Below are 17,240 nucleotides of genomic sequence, written 5' to 3'. Positions count from 1 at the left end.
TATTATTATTATTATTATTATTATTATTATTTATTGTTAAATGTAAGACACTATTTTTTTTTTTTTTTTGAAAGGACATCTGATTCCATTTTTATGTTTCTAAGTTTTGCTTTTCTCTCCTTTTTTTTTTTTTTTTTTTTTTTTTTTCTCTTTGTGTTTTCCTTTGGAGCCTAAATGACTTATTTAACTAAAATTAATCTGGATGTTATCAAAATATGCTGCTGAACATGATTGGATTTTTCCCATATGTTCAGTTTTTTGTACATATGTGGTGATAACCTTTAATATATGAACCTGAAATGAAAGAAGCATTTAAGATAGGTAGGTAGGTCTTTAAGATAGGTTTTTAGGTCTTTAAATATTTTATTCATGTTATGTTAAACAAATATTCACATATGCAGAAGATGTAAAATAATAATAACACATTCTACCTTTATACTGCTTATAGACACAAGAAACTGTACAGATATATGATAATAATATTTAACATTTTTCATACATGTATCACATTCTCTTATTATTTACAACACTGGCCTTTTATTTTGTTAGATTTGTTCAATATTTTAATCAGTTTGGCCAAAATCCATTGTTACCTTCTGTTTGCTTTGAAATTCCTAAAATGATCAGCAAAATATGCAGTTATACACAATATAAGTTTTCAACATGACCAGAAAACATACTAAAAATTGGTTTATAATATACTCAGTATATATAACAAATCATGTCATTTTGCATGTATTTTATGGCACTAAAAGAGTAAATCCTTGAGATAAATGAGAAAATATTATAAGTTTTGTCTTTTTTTTCTGATATCAGACTGTGATATTTTTTTACATACATTTTTCAGCATATTCTGATGATAAATTGGTGAAATTATGTAGAATTAGTTTTAAATGTGGCACCTGTAGTTTCCTTTGTTAATTATTTTGGTGTGTTTATTATTAAAATGACTATTCCAGCTCTGCCATAGCTACATGTGTATGGGTACAGCTCTGCAAAAAAATTAAGCGACCGCTGCAATTTCCTGTAAAATCAGCATGTGTGCATGTATGACAGCCACGCCATTCCTGTGTCTGTTGAATTCCAACACAAGCACACCTTATTCTGCTGAATAAACACCTGATCCATGTTTAATTTAAGAAGGAGAATTATAAATACCACTACTGTGACCATCACTATCTTCTTACAATAGGCAAAAACAGTGCTATTAGTACCACAAAGGTAGTTGGAATCCACAAATAACTATTGAAAACTACTGGACTTCTGCTCTGACAATGTTCCCAAACTCTATCAGAACAATGCTCCTGGACTCAGCTAGGTCCATAAAGGTGTGGATGACGGACCACCAGATGAAGACCCTATCATGGCCAGTCCAATCTCCAGACCTGAACCCACTTTCAAAACTTCTGGAGGAACATGGAAGGTCCAAAGCCATGGAACATAGCTGAGCTTCTTGAATTTCTCTGCCAGGAGCTGCATAAAGTCATCCAACAGCAATGGAGGAGAGACAAGACACATGAAAGTTGTCACTGAAAATCAAGGTTATTCCACCAAATATTGATGTCTGAACTTTTCCCAAGTTACAACATTAATATTGTGTTGTTTAGAAATGAACTTTTTTTCTTTCTTTTTTTTTTGCATTATTTGAGGTCTGAAAACAATGCATCTTTTTGTTATTTTGACCATGTGTCGTGTTCTGCAAATACATGCTCTAAATAACTTTTTTTTTTTTTTTTTTTAAAGACTTTATTTTTTAGTTTTCAAATAAGCATCTACATCAGCATAGGACATATGAATTAGTCCAAGGCAGAACAACACACACAAACATCAAATCTCACCCCCCTACCCAAAGGCTCAGAGAAAAGGAAAAATATATAATACAAAATACACAGAAAAGAAAAGAAAAGAAAAGAAAAAAGAAAAGAAAAGAAAAGAAAAGGGGGCACACAGACTGCCTTTTATCATGTAAAAAGAAAGACATTTAAATAAAGATTACAGTCTGATGCATAATGGTTGCATTAATAGTCTGTTTTTTGTAGACAGTTATTTACATTTACATTTATGCATTTGGCAGACACTTTTTTCCAAAGCAAAATACAGGGGAGAAAACAAAAATGAAAGAAAAATACAAGAATAGATTAAAAACATAAAACAGCTGTACAATTAAAACAGTGTCATTCAGAAGAATAAACAGCAAAATAATAGACCAAAATACAAGAATAGATTAAAACATTAAAAGTTTAATTAAATTAAAAGTTTAATTAAAAGTAGATTAACCCTTTCATGCACGAATTATGAGAACCTTAATCAAAATTTTTTCCAGAGTGTTTTTATTCCTCTTTAGGCATGAAAAAAATAATGTGATTGAAAATTTTCTTCTGAAAAATAAATAAAAATAAATAAAATAAAATAAAAAATACATTAAAAAAAATAATAATGAAAAAAAGATTCTTATGAACCTATTTTTCATGAAGCTGCAAAAATGTCCACTCAGCTGGACACCACACATTTAATTTTTGACCCACAGAAACATGTATTGACTGATAAATTGTGTGAAAACTATGGGGAGGGCTTGTGATTCTGGGGATTTATGCTCAGGGGAGATCTACATAATGTTACCAATTCATGTCAGAAAAGATATGCAGTGACTTAAAGCTTTAATACAGATATGTGTTTAAAAAAAAAAAAAAGAACAACAAAATCCATGAACATACAAGAGAACAGCTGTAGAATAGCTGTCCCATGTAGTGACATGTATACATGAAAGGGTTAAAAATTACATGATACCAAGGGTCCCTGCAAAGATAAGGACAGAAATAAATAACAAGATTTTATTTGGAATTTGGGAGAAATGTTGTCGGTAGTTTAGAGAATAAAACAAAAACGTTAATTTTACTCAAACACATACATATAAATAGTAAAATCAGAGCATGTCATCCTTTTGCAGTGGTCTCTTACTCTGTTTTTTTTTTTCCAGAGCTGTGTATGCTGTCATCTTTTCTTATTTGGACTTTTATTGTGAACCGGAAATACTGCGTCGGAGCTCGTGCGCCTTGACACTTGGACAGGCGCGGAGGGGATCTCCTGTCAAAGACAAACACAGACCTACACATCTGCCAAGTTCTACACCGGCCGACCACTGTCCTCTGTTGACTTTTACTCTTCTTCTATTTAGCCTGTTTGTCTCTACTGTTTGCGCTCTCTGCCTGCGTTATTTGCGCACACACTATCAGTATTTTTGGCGCTCCTGAAGAAAAAAAAACAAAAAACATCAGTTATCTTCTACTCAGCTTGTGTTTTTACCAGAGGAGTTTTCTTTCCATGAGGAGAGTTTTATTCCATGTTACATCATGTCAAACCCATGTCTTCCTCATCAGATAACATCTCTGCACTGTTTATGTTGATGTAGAAACCTGGCAACCGCAGATCTAGGAATAACAACAGCCTGAGACTAAGAAAATACATGAGCCACAGTACGCACAGGCAGAAGGAGGCAGGTCAGTGAACGCATCACAGACAGAAACATGGACCAAAGTAAATAAGAGCAGCAAAGTGACAAAATATTAAAAAAAAAAAAAAAAAAAAAAAAAAAAAAAATGGAGGATGCAGTGACTAGTTATAACCGGCAGGGGGAGCCAGATACAACATCATAGATAGATAGATAGATAGATAGATAGATAGATAGATAGATAGATAGATAGATAGATAGATAGATAGATAGATAGATAGATAGATAGACTTTTTCAACCTCTACAGAAACATTACATCGGAGGAAGTTTTCAGGGATAAAATTAATTTCTAATAATTTCTATAAAAGAATAAAAATTGGATTTGAACATATAATATATGAACCAGAGATGCAAGAAATGTTTATGAAAATGAAGCAGTTTTATGTATTTATTGAAAAAGGTCAGAAAAAAACACTGATTTTGTTATTTTTACAGAAACATTACATCTGAGGAAGTCTTCAGGGATAAAATCAATTTGAATTTTACATTAAAACTGGATGTTACTTGACCAACTGGACCTTCTTAAACCATGAATTTTTACATTGTTTTAATTTTTAGTACTTTAATGCTCATCCACCTTCTTTTAGTGATGCCCTTTTAACTTATTGATGTTTCTGTTTGTTTTTTCATATCTGTATTACCTCTGGGATGTAATTTTCTTTTTTTTACCCCGCCCCCTGAAAGGAAGGCAAGGAATTTTTTTTTTTTTTTTTTTTTGGTTCAATTTGTCAGTGACGCAGAATAGATTTCATTACATTTTGGGAACAGTAGGTTAAAGTTCAAATTTTTTATGAATTTTTTTTTTTTTTTCCCATTTACTTATAATGGACAAAATTTCACATATCTATAGCAGCAAAAGTGTTGGTTGAATTTATACCAGATTGGGTTTATAGATTGCCAGTGACCCAGAACAGACGTGATTACATTTTGGGAAAAGTAGGTCAAAGTTCAAATTTTTTATGAATTTTTTAAATATTTTTTTTTCCATTTACTTATAATGGGCAAAATTTCATACGTCCCTAAAAATATCAATTTTGTTTCAATTTACTTCAAACTTGACCACATATATAGAGGCAACTGGCATGCTGACATCAGCACATGCATAGACATGATGACATCAGCTGGGGCAGGGTTTGTTGTGCCTGGCACCACTTGTTGAACCTTTTTTTCACCAGGTAAAACAGGTAAATGTGTTTGACAGCCCTGGTATAGATGGACAGATGGATGGATGTTGACAGAATGAGACTAAAGCCTTCTCAGTCTCAGTAATTACACATCTGGGCTCGGTCGTGAACCACAGGCCTCCGAGTGTCTGACAACTACAGTCTGTGGCCGTGATGACAAAGTGCACATCGCTTATTTAACGTTGCCCAACGCGTCGAAAATGGGTTTGTTTTGCCTTAGTGCGTGAGTGGGTTTATCCACAGTGGGTGTTGTTTCACAGAGGCTCTCTCCCTCTGCTTTTACACCACAACAGAAACAAAGCAGGCGAGGTTGCCAGACGGGAATACACACCCAGTTTTAGCCTGTATGTAAAGTTGACTGAAACTCAAGCTGAGCACAATGGGCTTTAACATAAACCAATAAAGAACGGTTTGACTCTTTAAGTTCAATTTCATGCTGTTTTATTTTTTCACTCCACTACATCTCAGAAGTAACTCCTTTTCAGATGCAGATTTGACACAGTGGATAATACTGTGTTTTTATTAACAGCAGTGTGTAGTTCCCTCAAACACAAACTAAACAGATTTGTGGCTCAGATTAGAGGATTTGCTGTAAATAAAACACGGTGTTCAGGGTTTTTACATTAACTTCACCTCCTCCTGATGTCCTGTGACAATGCTGAAGCTTCAGGTCAGTCAGTTTACTTATTTACATTTGCCGTTTTACTCATTTGATGGAATGATGACACACATGTACATTAAGACAGATGTTGAATTGTACAGTTTTTGTACATTGTTTTATGTGATTCTGATTTATTTAGTGATTTATTCTGAATAGGCAATGAAATTTAACATATATGTGAACAAGCAAAACATAAATAATAACACAAAAATCATCAGTCAAGACAATCTTATACAGAAGAACAGAGGAACAGCACAATTGTTTCATTTACATATGAGAAAAGGGGTCAAATTCTATTAAACTAACACCACAACACAGCTTCTAAACACCATAACTCTCTTTTTTTCCTTTTTAATTCTCCATCTCCACAGACATCATGATGTAGATGATAGATCAAGAATCACTGTATCATCATAACGTTATAATTGTGGACAAAGAATCATCATAATATTATTTTCTACTGATGAAGAATCCTGACTAATTTTTAATACATGTGTCTATAATGTCAGTCCATCAGGCACCATTTTGTTGAAAAGGTGATAGCATTGTGATGGTTTGAAATAAAGTCGCAAAATTGGGGAAAAAAATTCACTTAAATTTAAGAGTGAACTAAAATGATTCAAGGGTCAAAGGTCAAGGCCAACATGATCTCATGTTTGTTTATTCATATGTGCATGAAAGAAAGATATCTCAGGAACACTCTGATGGGATTTGAAATGTTCACATAGAGGCATCATTCACAGAGTGATGCAGAATTTCGGACAGGTCAAAGGTCAAGGTAGCTGTGATGTCACATGACACATTTGTCCATAAATGCCAGTAAATGAAGAAACTGTATGAACAGATTATGATGCATGTGACTGAATGTATGGTTTTCATTAAAAAAAACAAACAAAACAAACAAAAACGTTGTATTGAACTATATTTGTTAATAAGAAAAACAGAATATTCAGTAATAATGGAACTTCAGTGTATGTTGCTGTTTATAACAACTAATCATTTGACAGTTATAGTTTATCATATGTTGAGATGCAGATAGTATAAAATTACATCATTATCTTATCACTATTGTTGACCCAGGGTTCTTTGTGTAGTTCTCCAATCTGTGTTTATTTTTTGCTGGATGAATTACTCTTATCACCACTGTTTTGTGTGTTCCCACACCTATATGGTCTTTATCTCGTCATATTTTGAGATAAATCATGTAAATCTGTAGCTAAAACTAAGCTACTCTTACTTTAATCTACCTCGTATCAGTGATAACAACAGAATAACAGTGGTCTACAATGCTGTTTTAGAAATTATTTGCCTTGGAGATTAAATGTACTAAATCTGACCTACTTTAATAAGATGAATTGAAAACAAATGACCAATGTGCTGGTGCTGATGTTTTTACTGTATAACCCATATAGTGTATTAGTTTCTGTCCATTTATCCAATAGATATATAAATGTTCAAGTATAAAGAACCTGTAAAGTGAATGTATTGTAATGTACAGTGTTTTACTCTGAGACAAACATTCATTTGGATCAAAACCCATTCTATCATTAATCCACACTATTTCACATTTTGGCCCAACACTGTATCTGTGAAACTACAGCCAACCAGCATTTGGACTGAATTTACATTTATTAGTGACTCAAACTGGATGAAGTTTCACTACTTTTATTCTGGAGGCTTTGAAAGGAGTATTTCTGCATAAGGAGTGTTATTACTTGTAATATTTTGCTGCTTATACCAAAGTACTTTTACTTAAGATGGATTTTTCATGCAGGACAATATGGTGAAGATAGAGGGGGGGAAAAAAAAAAAAAAAAAAAAAAAAAAAAAAAAAAATATATATATATATATATATATATATATATATAAATGAAATACAAGTGCATGTGTTGATTCTGATTTGTAAAACAGAAATAAATCAATATAAAAAAACAAAAAACACTTGATTTGAATTTGTTTAATGGTATTTCATAAGAGTGAAAACTTTGATTAAGGGGTGTCAAAACTGGCTCATCAAAGGGTCCAATCCGGCCCCTGGGATGAATTTGTGGAATGCAAAAATTACACTGAATATATTAACGATAAAGAATGTTAAAATAGTTTTCATTTAGGTTTCATATTCAGACCAATATGATCTAAAGTTGGTCAGACCAGTAAAATACCATCATGATAACCTTTAAAAGACAACCACAAATTTCTTGGTTTAATGTGAAAAAAGTCAAATTACATGAAAATGCTTACATTAACAAATTATCCTTTCACAATAAAGTGTGAATAGCCTGCACAAATTAACAAACTGAAATGTTTTAAGAGAAGTAAGCGCAATTTTACCAATATTCTGCCTGTTACTGAATATTTTGTGTATTTGTAGATCCACTGTGATCTGTAAGCTGTAATGAACATGTGTAAATGATAAACTGAGGCATAATATTGGTAAAAATGCACTTATTTTTCTCAAAACATTTCATGTTGTTCATGTTATTCACATTTTTTTAAATGATAGAATAACCCATAAAGACCCAAACATCCACTGGTGACCAAAAGCATCTACTGATCTAAAATGTTAAATACTTGTTGATCCACTGATCCTATCAATACATGAAAATAATTGGAGTAAAATGCAGTTTTTCATCTTTTCATGGTCATCAGATATGACCCATTTGGACGTTCAGAGGCTCCAGTTACAATGGAAACACCGTCATCTTCTACAACATTGACTCACCAGTAAAACCCATGGAGTTGGATCAATAACAGTAAAAGGAAATGCTTGTTTTATGTTCGATTAATGATATATGTTGTTGAAAAAGTGACAATTTCATCAGTTTTCTCTGTGTCTGATATAATAAAGCACAACTTTAATCTGAGCTTTTATGAACATCTACATCACAAGTGTCAAACATGCGGCCCGGGGGCCAAATCCAGCCTGTCAAAGGGTCCAGTCCAGCCCGTGGGATGAATTTGTGAACTGCAAAAATTATGCTAAGACATTAACGATCCTTTTATTTGAGGTTCCACATTCAGACCAGTTCAATCTCCAGTGGGCAGGACCAGTAAATACTATCATAATAACATATAAATAATGACAACTCCAAATTTGTCTCTTTGTAAATGTTAATATTTTCATGTATTTACACTAAAACAAAGTAGAATTTCGCAAAAAATGTGAATAACCTGAACAAATATGAACAACCTGAAATATCTTAAGAGAAGTAAGTACAATTTTAACAAGATTCTGCCTGTTACTAAATGTTTTGTGTGTTTGTAGATCCACTGTGATCTGTAAGTTATAAAGTACATGTGTAAATGATAAACTGAGGCAGAATACTGTTAAAATTACACTTCTTTTTTTCAGTTTGTTCATGTTATTCACATCTTTTGAAAGGGTAGTTTGCAGATGTAAACCTTTTCATATTGTAAATTTACTTTTTTCACTGTAAAACAGAGAAAAGTTTGTAGTTGACATTATTTATATATTATTATGTTATTATTTTACTGGTTCGGCCCACTTCAGATCAAATTTAGCTGAATGTGGCCCCCTGAACTAAAATGAGTTTGACACCCCTGATGTAAAGTGTCATGAGATAACTTTTGTTATGATTTGGCGCTATATAAATAAAATTTGATTTGATTTCTGATATTGGGTTTTAAACACGTTTCTTTACTTTAAAAATTAAATGCATGGACATTTTTGTAACTCCAAGAAAAAAAAAAAAAAAAAAAAATCACTTTTTTTTTTTTTTTTTTTCATGTGTAAGGAGGAATAAAAACACTCAAGAAAAAATCTTTACTAAGGTGCTCATAATTCATGCATTAAAGGGTTAAATATAGGGAAAAAATATTATTTATACTGCAAAAACATAAAATACAGAGAATAATATCATAATAAATGGTGATAAATCAATTCAGAATGAATAAATAGATATAAAAATCTTTGGAAACTGCCACAGAAGAAACACTGGGTCTTTATGGGTTAATATAATACAATATAATATAATATAATTTTACTTTTTTCACACTAAAGCATAGAGAAAAGTTTTATTTATATATTATTATATGGGCCCTGGACTAAACTGAGTTGAAGACCCTGTTGAAAGTAAAGGATGTGAGTGTTTCTTGTATTTGTGAGTTTCTAACCTGTCATTTGGTGCAGTTTCCTTCTTCTGAACCACAGTCAAAACCCGGAAACACAGACACACACACTCAGTCCGGTTCTCAACCCGGGGACGAAACATCCGGACTCCGATCCGCATCCGATCCGACCAGTTCATCTGGGATTATCGATCCGTTTAGGTCCGTGAAGGATACTGATTTTCCTGGAAGACTTTGTCGTTGTTTTCTTCGTCGGATGAGCATGTTTTTGTCGCCGCTGACATCCATTCATCCGGAGTGACAGGACCCGGATCAGGCTCCGAGTGTCCCCCGAGGACAAGCCCCACAGACCGGGGATACGAACCATGATCCAGGCTGTCTACGTGGAGCCATAAAACCCACAGGATTTACACAGTTTACCGTCCAGAGGATCCACAAGAGTCTGAAAGTATCTGAGGAGGAGATGACTGTCAAACTGGACTTTGAGGAGTGTCTGAAAGACTCCCCTAGGTTCAGGTAAGACTCACCTGTTCACACCTGGACCTGCTCCAACACGTGTCTGGTCCAATTTACAGGCTGTAAAGGGGGTCAGATCTGGATTCAGGGATAGGAACTGTAAACAGACAACCCACTAAGGCTGTAAATACAGACTCTGGGTCCTGGGGGGTGAGGAGGACCCTGTTGGATACCCCCTCCCCCCTCGCCCCCCCCCCCCCCCCTCGCCCCCCCCCCCCCTCGCCCCCCCCCCCCCCCCCCCCCCCCCCCAATGAGACCAGACCAGAACCCACCCCTTCATGAACACATCCATGATGTATGACATACATCAGACTAAACACAGTGGTGTTTACTCTGTGTCTGCTCAATAAGACACATGTCCATCATGCTGTCTTTTGTCTGTCCTCTGTTGGTGAAATAACTAATAGCATCTGTAAGAAAACTGCATGCAAACTGTTCATGAACTGACAAATAACCAAAGTTAAACCTGATGCAACCACTATTATTTCTGATCACACCAAAAAACTTCATTTCTTTTACACGTGTAAAAATGCTGCTACTTCCTGTTATGTCATTTAATGCAATTTTGTGGTTTTCAGTATAATAATTCTGCAGATAATCTTGCTATTAAAAAAAAATAAAATAAAAATATATTATGTCATTTTTGTTACATACATAGGACGTTTGTATTTAACTAACAGTAAACAAACCACAGATATTTTTTTATATAATGAGCTAAATGTGGCTAATGTAATCTAGGAAGCTAACTATTACTAGTGTTATTTATTGAGCTAGCAGTTGCTAACAAAAGTTAGTGAGCCAACTGCAGCTAAAGCTAGCTAACTGTAGCTATGGTTATCAGTGAACTAACTATAGCTAACATTGTCTGGAAATCTTTAACTCACTTGGTAACACTAGCTATAGAGAGCTAAGATTATACAATAAGCCGCTGAAGGTATCTAGTTAACTAATTGTAGCTCACTTTACATAATTAACTAATAGCAGCTAAGCTTATCTAGAAATCCAACTGTAGCTAATATCATTTAGGCTCACTGTAGCTAATGTTATCTAACTGTAGCTAACATTATGTAGTTTGTTACCTGCAGCTATTGTTAAGGTTACAAACAGCAGCTAATGTCATGCTGTGAGCTAACTGTAGCTAATGTTGTCCAACTGTAGCCACCATTATCTGATGCACTAACTGCAGCAAATATTTAGTGAATAACAGCAGCTAATGTAATATAGTAAGCTATAAGTATCTAACACGGGTGGGCACCTCCAGTCCTCAAGGGCCGGTATCCTGTGTGCTTCAGATATTTCCCTCTTCCATCACACCAGGAAGCCGTTACGTCATTATCAAGCTTCTGCAGAGCTGGATGATGAGCTGATCCTTAATTGAACCAGGTGTGCTGAAAGAGGGAAATATCTAAAACATGCAGGATATCGGCCCTCGAGGACCAGAGTTGCCCACCCCTGATCTAACATTAGCTTATGGAATAACCATAGCTAACTAGCGCATTGATCCGTGTTCAGTTCATCCCTTTACTTTCTTTACTTTCTTGGTAAATTCCACTGGTATTTTCAGTTGAATAACCTCTCAGCTGGCATGTCTGTTTCTGCACATGAAATTTGACACCATGGCAACATGGCCCTATTGTTTATCTGTTGCTAGGTAACCCACTTCAATGATGATTCTATGATTCTGGGCATAGCAACATGATTCGCCATTGGGAGGCTATTGCATTCCAAAATTACTAATGTCTCCCAAAATATTGGTCCTATCAACTTGCCGTTTTCACTAGTCTTATCCTTGACCAAAAATACATATGTATGCCAAACTGCAGCAGTCGCCTCTTTCTGAATTTTGTGTGATGCCCGAGACACACACACACAGACAGAGTCCACTTCCCTTTTATAATATAGGATACTAGGTTAGTGAACTAGCCATAACTTGCCTCTTCAGTCAGAAAATGTGATGAAATTACACGAAGTTTAAGTTAATTTGAAAATTTACAAGATTTTTGTCTTTATATTTTGTAGCCGTTGCTCCAGAAGCCAAGTGTCTATTAAATTAATAAAGAAATTGTTGCTAATGTTCTCATTAGGACCTTATATTACAGCCATTGACTATCTGCTGCTTCCAAAAAGAAAATCTTATATTAACATAACTACTCCACCACATTGTAGGGAATTAAAATTTTTATTCAGCCACATTTATCTAAACTCTGGTTTAGTCATAATGTTAAGGTTGTGTCAGCACATATGATCTATCTATATCTATCTATCTATCTATCTATCTATCTATCTATCTATCTATCTATCTATCTATCTATCTATCTATCTATATATATATATATATATATATATATATATATATGCAAAACAACCATCTCAGCAGCAGAACATTTCAAATATTAAGCAGCAGCACATTTAAAACAGTTATAATGTCAAAATGTGTGCTCAACATCAAAGTATGGACAAGTAAAATGACGCAAAACAACAAAATATGTATCAGTGTTCTGACTGAGAATGTGAACAAACTTAACCCAAAAGGAAAAAAAGAAAAACATATATTTCAATAATGATAATTATTTTTGTCACAAAGTAATATCAGTAAGTACTTTTTACGTTAAAGAAAATCATGATATGGCATACATTTCTATAGATTATAAGATATATGTTGCTAATCTTTCCTCCAGAAATGATCTAAAACTGGCTCCACATTAACAAATTACAGTTTTTCTAAGAAATAAAGAATGTTATCATACTTAATAATAATAACATTTTGCATAATAAGTACCTTATACATTTACTAAATATCGTCTTATATTCAGAGCTGTTACTTGTAGTATAAGGTTGTGGTATTTGTGGTTTTATGTAACAGACATTTGTCAGCTACTCACTAGTCTATTTAACTATATTAAATGCCACAAAGTTTCTAATTAAAGTGTGAACGTGGCTCTGCAGCCCGTCAGCCATAAACTCTGATCATTTTTCTTTCAACACAAAAGCAGCATCTGGTGTAATCAAAAGGGAAGTGTCAGTAGATGTGGGTTTTGCAAGTGGAGCGTTTGGCATAGCTGGGTGTGTCGTCCAGCTGATTTGGCATATTTTACCCATGAGTCCCACCCCCACCGTGGCCCGTGCAGCAAATTTATGAGTCTCGCACAGTGGTGGAAAGTTTGAGTTGTGGAAGCTGCAGTGGTGAGGGCTCGTGTCAGGGGGGAGGAAGCGAGAGGAAAGAGGGCAAGGAGGAGGAGGGGGAGGCTCGTATAAACACAGTCAATCAGACAGATAAGCCGAGGAACTGGAGGAAAAGAGCAGGAGATAGAACTGAACTGATGCTTTGGAAAGGACACCAGATCTGAAAGCAGTGCAGTTATGATCACACCTTTCAGTCCAACATGGCTGAGGTGAAGTTTTCTGCTGTCTATTGCAAATTCACCCTTAATATCCACAATTGCACAAAAAATGCACTATAACTATTCGCTGATACTGTGTCCTTATGTATGTAGACTTTATTTTTTTCTTATTTTCCTATTAAATTTTTTATTATATCTTGTATTTAGAATTTACTAATTAGACATCTACCAGCAAAGGAAGAAATCCTCGTATGTGTTTACATACAAATAAAGATGATTCTAATTGTCAGTTTCTACAAATACCAGTTTTGCTGTGAAAGACATACACCTGCAGTGACTGAAATAAGACAATAACACTTCAGATGACCAAACTAGAACAACAAAACTTGAAACAACTGGATTCTAATATTAGAAGCAGTAAATTAAATATACAGAGGTGAACACTGATGCAACTAGCATTAATTTTTTGGCGAATAAAGATGATTCTGATTTTATATCCTGATGCCACGACAGAACACACAATACATTTTATACCTTTTGACAGTATCAAGGGGCATAGGCAAAAAAAAATTAAGCAAAAAAGACCAAACTGTAGTGCTTTATGTGCAACAATTTACGTTGAAAATGGCGGCAAAGTTGCTCAGCTCTTCGCTGTGAGTTAAATGCACTGCTTCCTGTTGCTAGGTAACGGCAGGGTAGGAGGAGAACAGGAAGTGAGTTGAGATATGTTGAGGTGATCAACAGAAGAGACAGGAAGTGTGTTTTCTGTGGGGAGAATGAACCGCTTGAGCACTTTCTTCTCGTGAGAGTACAACATCTCAGACAGATACATGATGTTTTATGATCCTACAGTCTTGTTTCTGTTTTTTGGCCGCAGTGCACAGAGGTCACCCGAGGTCCTCAGGGCATGACCTCAAATGCGTGTCCACGAACAAACGCAGACACAAACAGTCCTTGTGTCCGTCCTCCTCCTCCTCTTGTCTCTTGTCTTCTGTCAGTCTCGCCTCTGTTCATCTTCCTCCATCTCTGTACTGTTGGTGGAAGGCAGCGGAAACCACATGCCCCAACTGTTGGTTTGAAACGAGACAAGAGGCAAAAAGAGATACTGAGTGTCACAAAAACTGACAGACTCAAGTGCATTCAACAGAAAGAGACGCCGTTATCACCCAAAACAAAACCTGACTGTCGTTAAATTCACTCTATCTTCTACAGAGTCTTACTTCTGCAGACTCACGTCATGTTTCCATTTCCACTCACAGAAACAGTGAATTTAAGTGTGTAAAAAGATGCAGGAAGCTTCTGTTGATGCAATAATCAGGTCATCAAATATCACATTGCACAGTAGTCAGTGTTTCAGTCAAGTAAAATACATCTTAAATTACTTTTTGAGCATGTATGTGTTATATGTATTTTGCTGGACAGAAGAAAATAAGATGTAAATTGTAATTATTCCGATTGAATTCAGGTGTTTCAGTGCAATGAACGTTATTTTGTTTTGAGGGTTATTTTGTTTACATTGTCAACTATGAAAACATAGAGCCTCTGTGTTTTTACTCAATTCTACTATCCTACCTATTGAAGTTTTGTTTTCATTATAACTCTTATCAATGTTCTACCTGTAGATTTCTGAAATATTTATCACCTTCTGTCTATAAATATCTGTCGTCTGTTTTTTCAGCTCTCATTCTGGAAGAAAAATCAGCCTTTAAGCTTAAAAAAATACAGATTTGACATGAATATTATTATCATGGTAATATGTCCAATCAACAGCAATAATAAGTCCAACACAAGATGCTAATGTTTTTGTCCATATCATGTACTTTGAGAGTTTAATAATACAGTATTTAAGATGTACTTTTATTATGCTTTTCAGCCTAATTGCAGTATTTTCACATTTAATGTTTTTTCAGTATGTTGGGACTCAAACTAACTCTTTCTTTACTAACATTAAATGTCATATATGGCTGGAGAAACATATTTACATTTAATATACTCTATAAGAAGAAGCAAACAGGTTGAATTAGGAATTTTTGTTGAGCAGGAAATGTCTGCAGAGGAACAATTTTTACCTTCGGGATTTAGGTATTTTTCAACATTTTCAGGAAATCTTGATTAATCAGATTAATTCTATATACTGTGAGAGGCCACATGATACTGAATTTGTAAAGGACCGGGTAATTAATTGACCGATATCAACCCACCCTCCTCCCTGAAAAAAATTGATGCCGGTTTATCAACCAAATCAATCAATCGATCAATCTCTACTTTATGAATAAATAAATATATGTGTCTAGCAGCAAAACTATTGGTTGCATTCATACCAAATTTGGTTTATAGATTGCCAGTGACCCAGAAAAGATGTCATTACATTTGGGGAAAAATAGTTCAAAGTTAAAATTTTTTTATGAATTTAAAAATTTTTTTTCTCCCATTTACTTATAATGGACGAAATTTCAAATGTCAATAAAAACATTAGTTTTATGTATGTATGAGATATGAAATATATGAAAATATATATGAATATATATGGATATAAGTAATTTTGCCATTACAGTTTAAATTTACTTCAAACTTGGCACATATATGTGGAGGCAATTAATATGCTGACATCAGCATACACATAGACATGACAACATCAGCTGGATCGATGCCAAAATAAGTTGCAATACATGCGAGGGGCGGGGTTTGTTGTCCCTGGCACCACTTGTTTCACTTTGTTTTAGACCATAATATAATATAATTAACATTAAAAGAACTGGAAGAGCTAGGAAAGATAATAACAAACGCTGAGTTATCAGAATTCATTGAATTTTTGTTACATCATATTTATACTACTACTACTACTACTACTACTACTACTGCTACTAATAATAATAATTATCATTATTATTATTATTATTAGTAGTAGTAGTAGTAGTAGTTTAGAGGTAGTAGTAGTAGTAGTAGTAGTAGTAGAGGTAGTAGTAGTAATAGTTGTAGTATTTGACTTGGGTGCTGCACCTAAGCCTTGCTATAATGGAGAAAACATTGACATTGATTATAAATAGATATCTATCGTGTCAATACAGTTGAAAATGACTGAAATTAATCTGTTATTTATAAGTTTTGCACCAATTGCCAAATTTTTGTGGCCAATAACAAAAGGACATTATGGCTGATAACCAATGCCATTACCAATGCTACTTTCTGTTTTTTATTTTGTTTTTGTGGTATATATTTATTACTCCTATGCCGATATAATATTAATATAAAACAATATAATTACCAGTGTCGAGAAATCAGGGTTTCCTTATTTTTTTTTCTTCCCATACATATGCAGATGTTAAAAATAAGATCCTGCAATGCATAAACATGTGTAGTATTATGATTACAAATATTGATCTGAGGATATTTACAGATGTTATTATCATTGTAATTTTGTTTTCAGTGACACTGCTTGACTTTGTGAGTGTTTTCTTTCTGCAGAGCTGAGATCGAAGTGGTCCAAAACGATGTGAGCGACCTTGAGACCCGGTTAGAAAAGGTGAGATACTGTGAACGCCCCCATACATGACACCACACACTGATGTTTCCACACTGACATCCCACCTAGGCCTGTGTGTGAGAGATCATTCAGGTATTTATCACCTGATGTCGAACAGGAAGTATCTGTAGGTGCTGCTTCCCCATCATATTGTCACATCACACAGAGAACAACACTTTGTTCTGCTTCGGGTCGATAATGGTCATTCCCATGCGTTTGTGTTTGGGTGTTACAGTTTCAGATCTATTCATCAGCTCGAACAGTGTGTTTCTGTTCCTTCATGATACTGAATGAGCCAGAAAACCGTTTGATTCTGGGAAGCACGTATTTCTAGTTTAGCCCCAGTTTGTTAAAATCATGGGACTGTTAACCCATAAAGACCCAGTGCTGCTTTTGTGTCAGTTCCCAAATGAATTT

General features: G+C 34.5%; 1 protein-coding gene across 1 annotated transcript in view; it reads left to right on the top strand.

Annotated features, from left to right (window-relative positions):
• The first annotated feature begins 9,532 nt into the window (after nucleotides 1-9,532).
• The window catches only part of acap1 (ArfGAP with coiled-coil, ankyrin repeat and PH domains 1), a 35,768-nt gene continuing 28,060 nt past the window's right edge, over nucleotides 9,533-17,240 (top strand). The window contains exons 1-2 of the mRNA XM_030162000.1: nucleotides 9,533-9,959; nucleotides 16,766-16,823. Coding sequence (XP_030017860.1) covers nucleotides 9,907-9,959; nucleotides 16,766-16,823 — 111 coding nt within the window. The 5' untranslated portion in view covers nucleotides 9,533-9,906. The remainder of the gene's footprint in view (nucleotides 9,960-16,765; nucleotides 16,824-17,240) is intronic.

Source organism: Sphaeramia orbicularis, chromosome 18 (assembly GCF_902148855.1).
Source record: "Sphaeramia orbicularis chromosome 18, fSphaOr1.1, whole genome shotgun sequence".
NCBI classification, from domain to species: domain Eukaryota; kingdom Metazoa; phylum Chordata; class Actinopteri; order Kurtiformes; family Apogonidae; genus Sphaeramia; species Sphaeramia orbicularis.
This window is presented reverse-complemented; position numbering and strand designations above follow the sequence as displayed.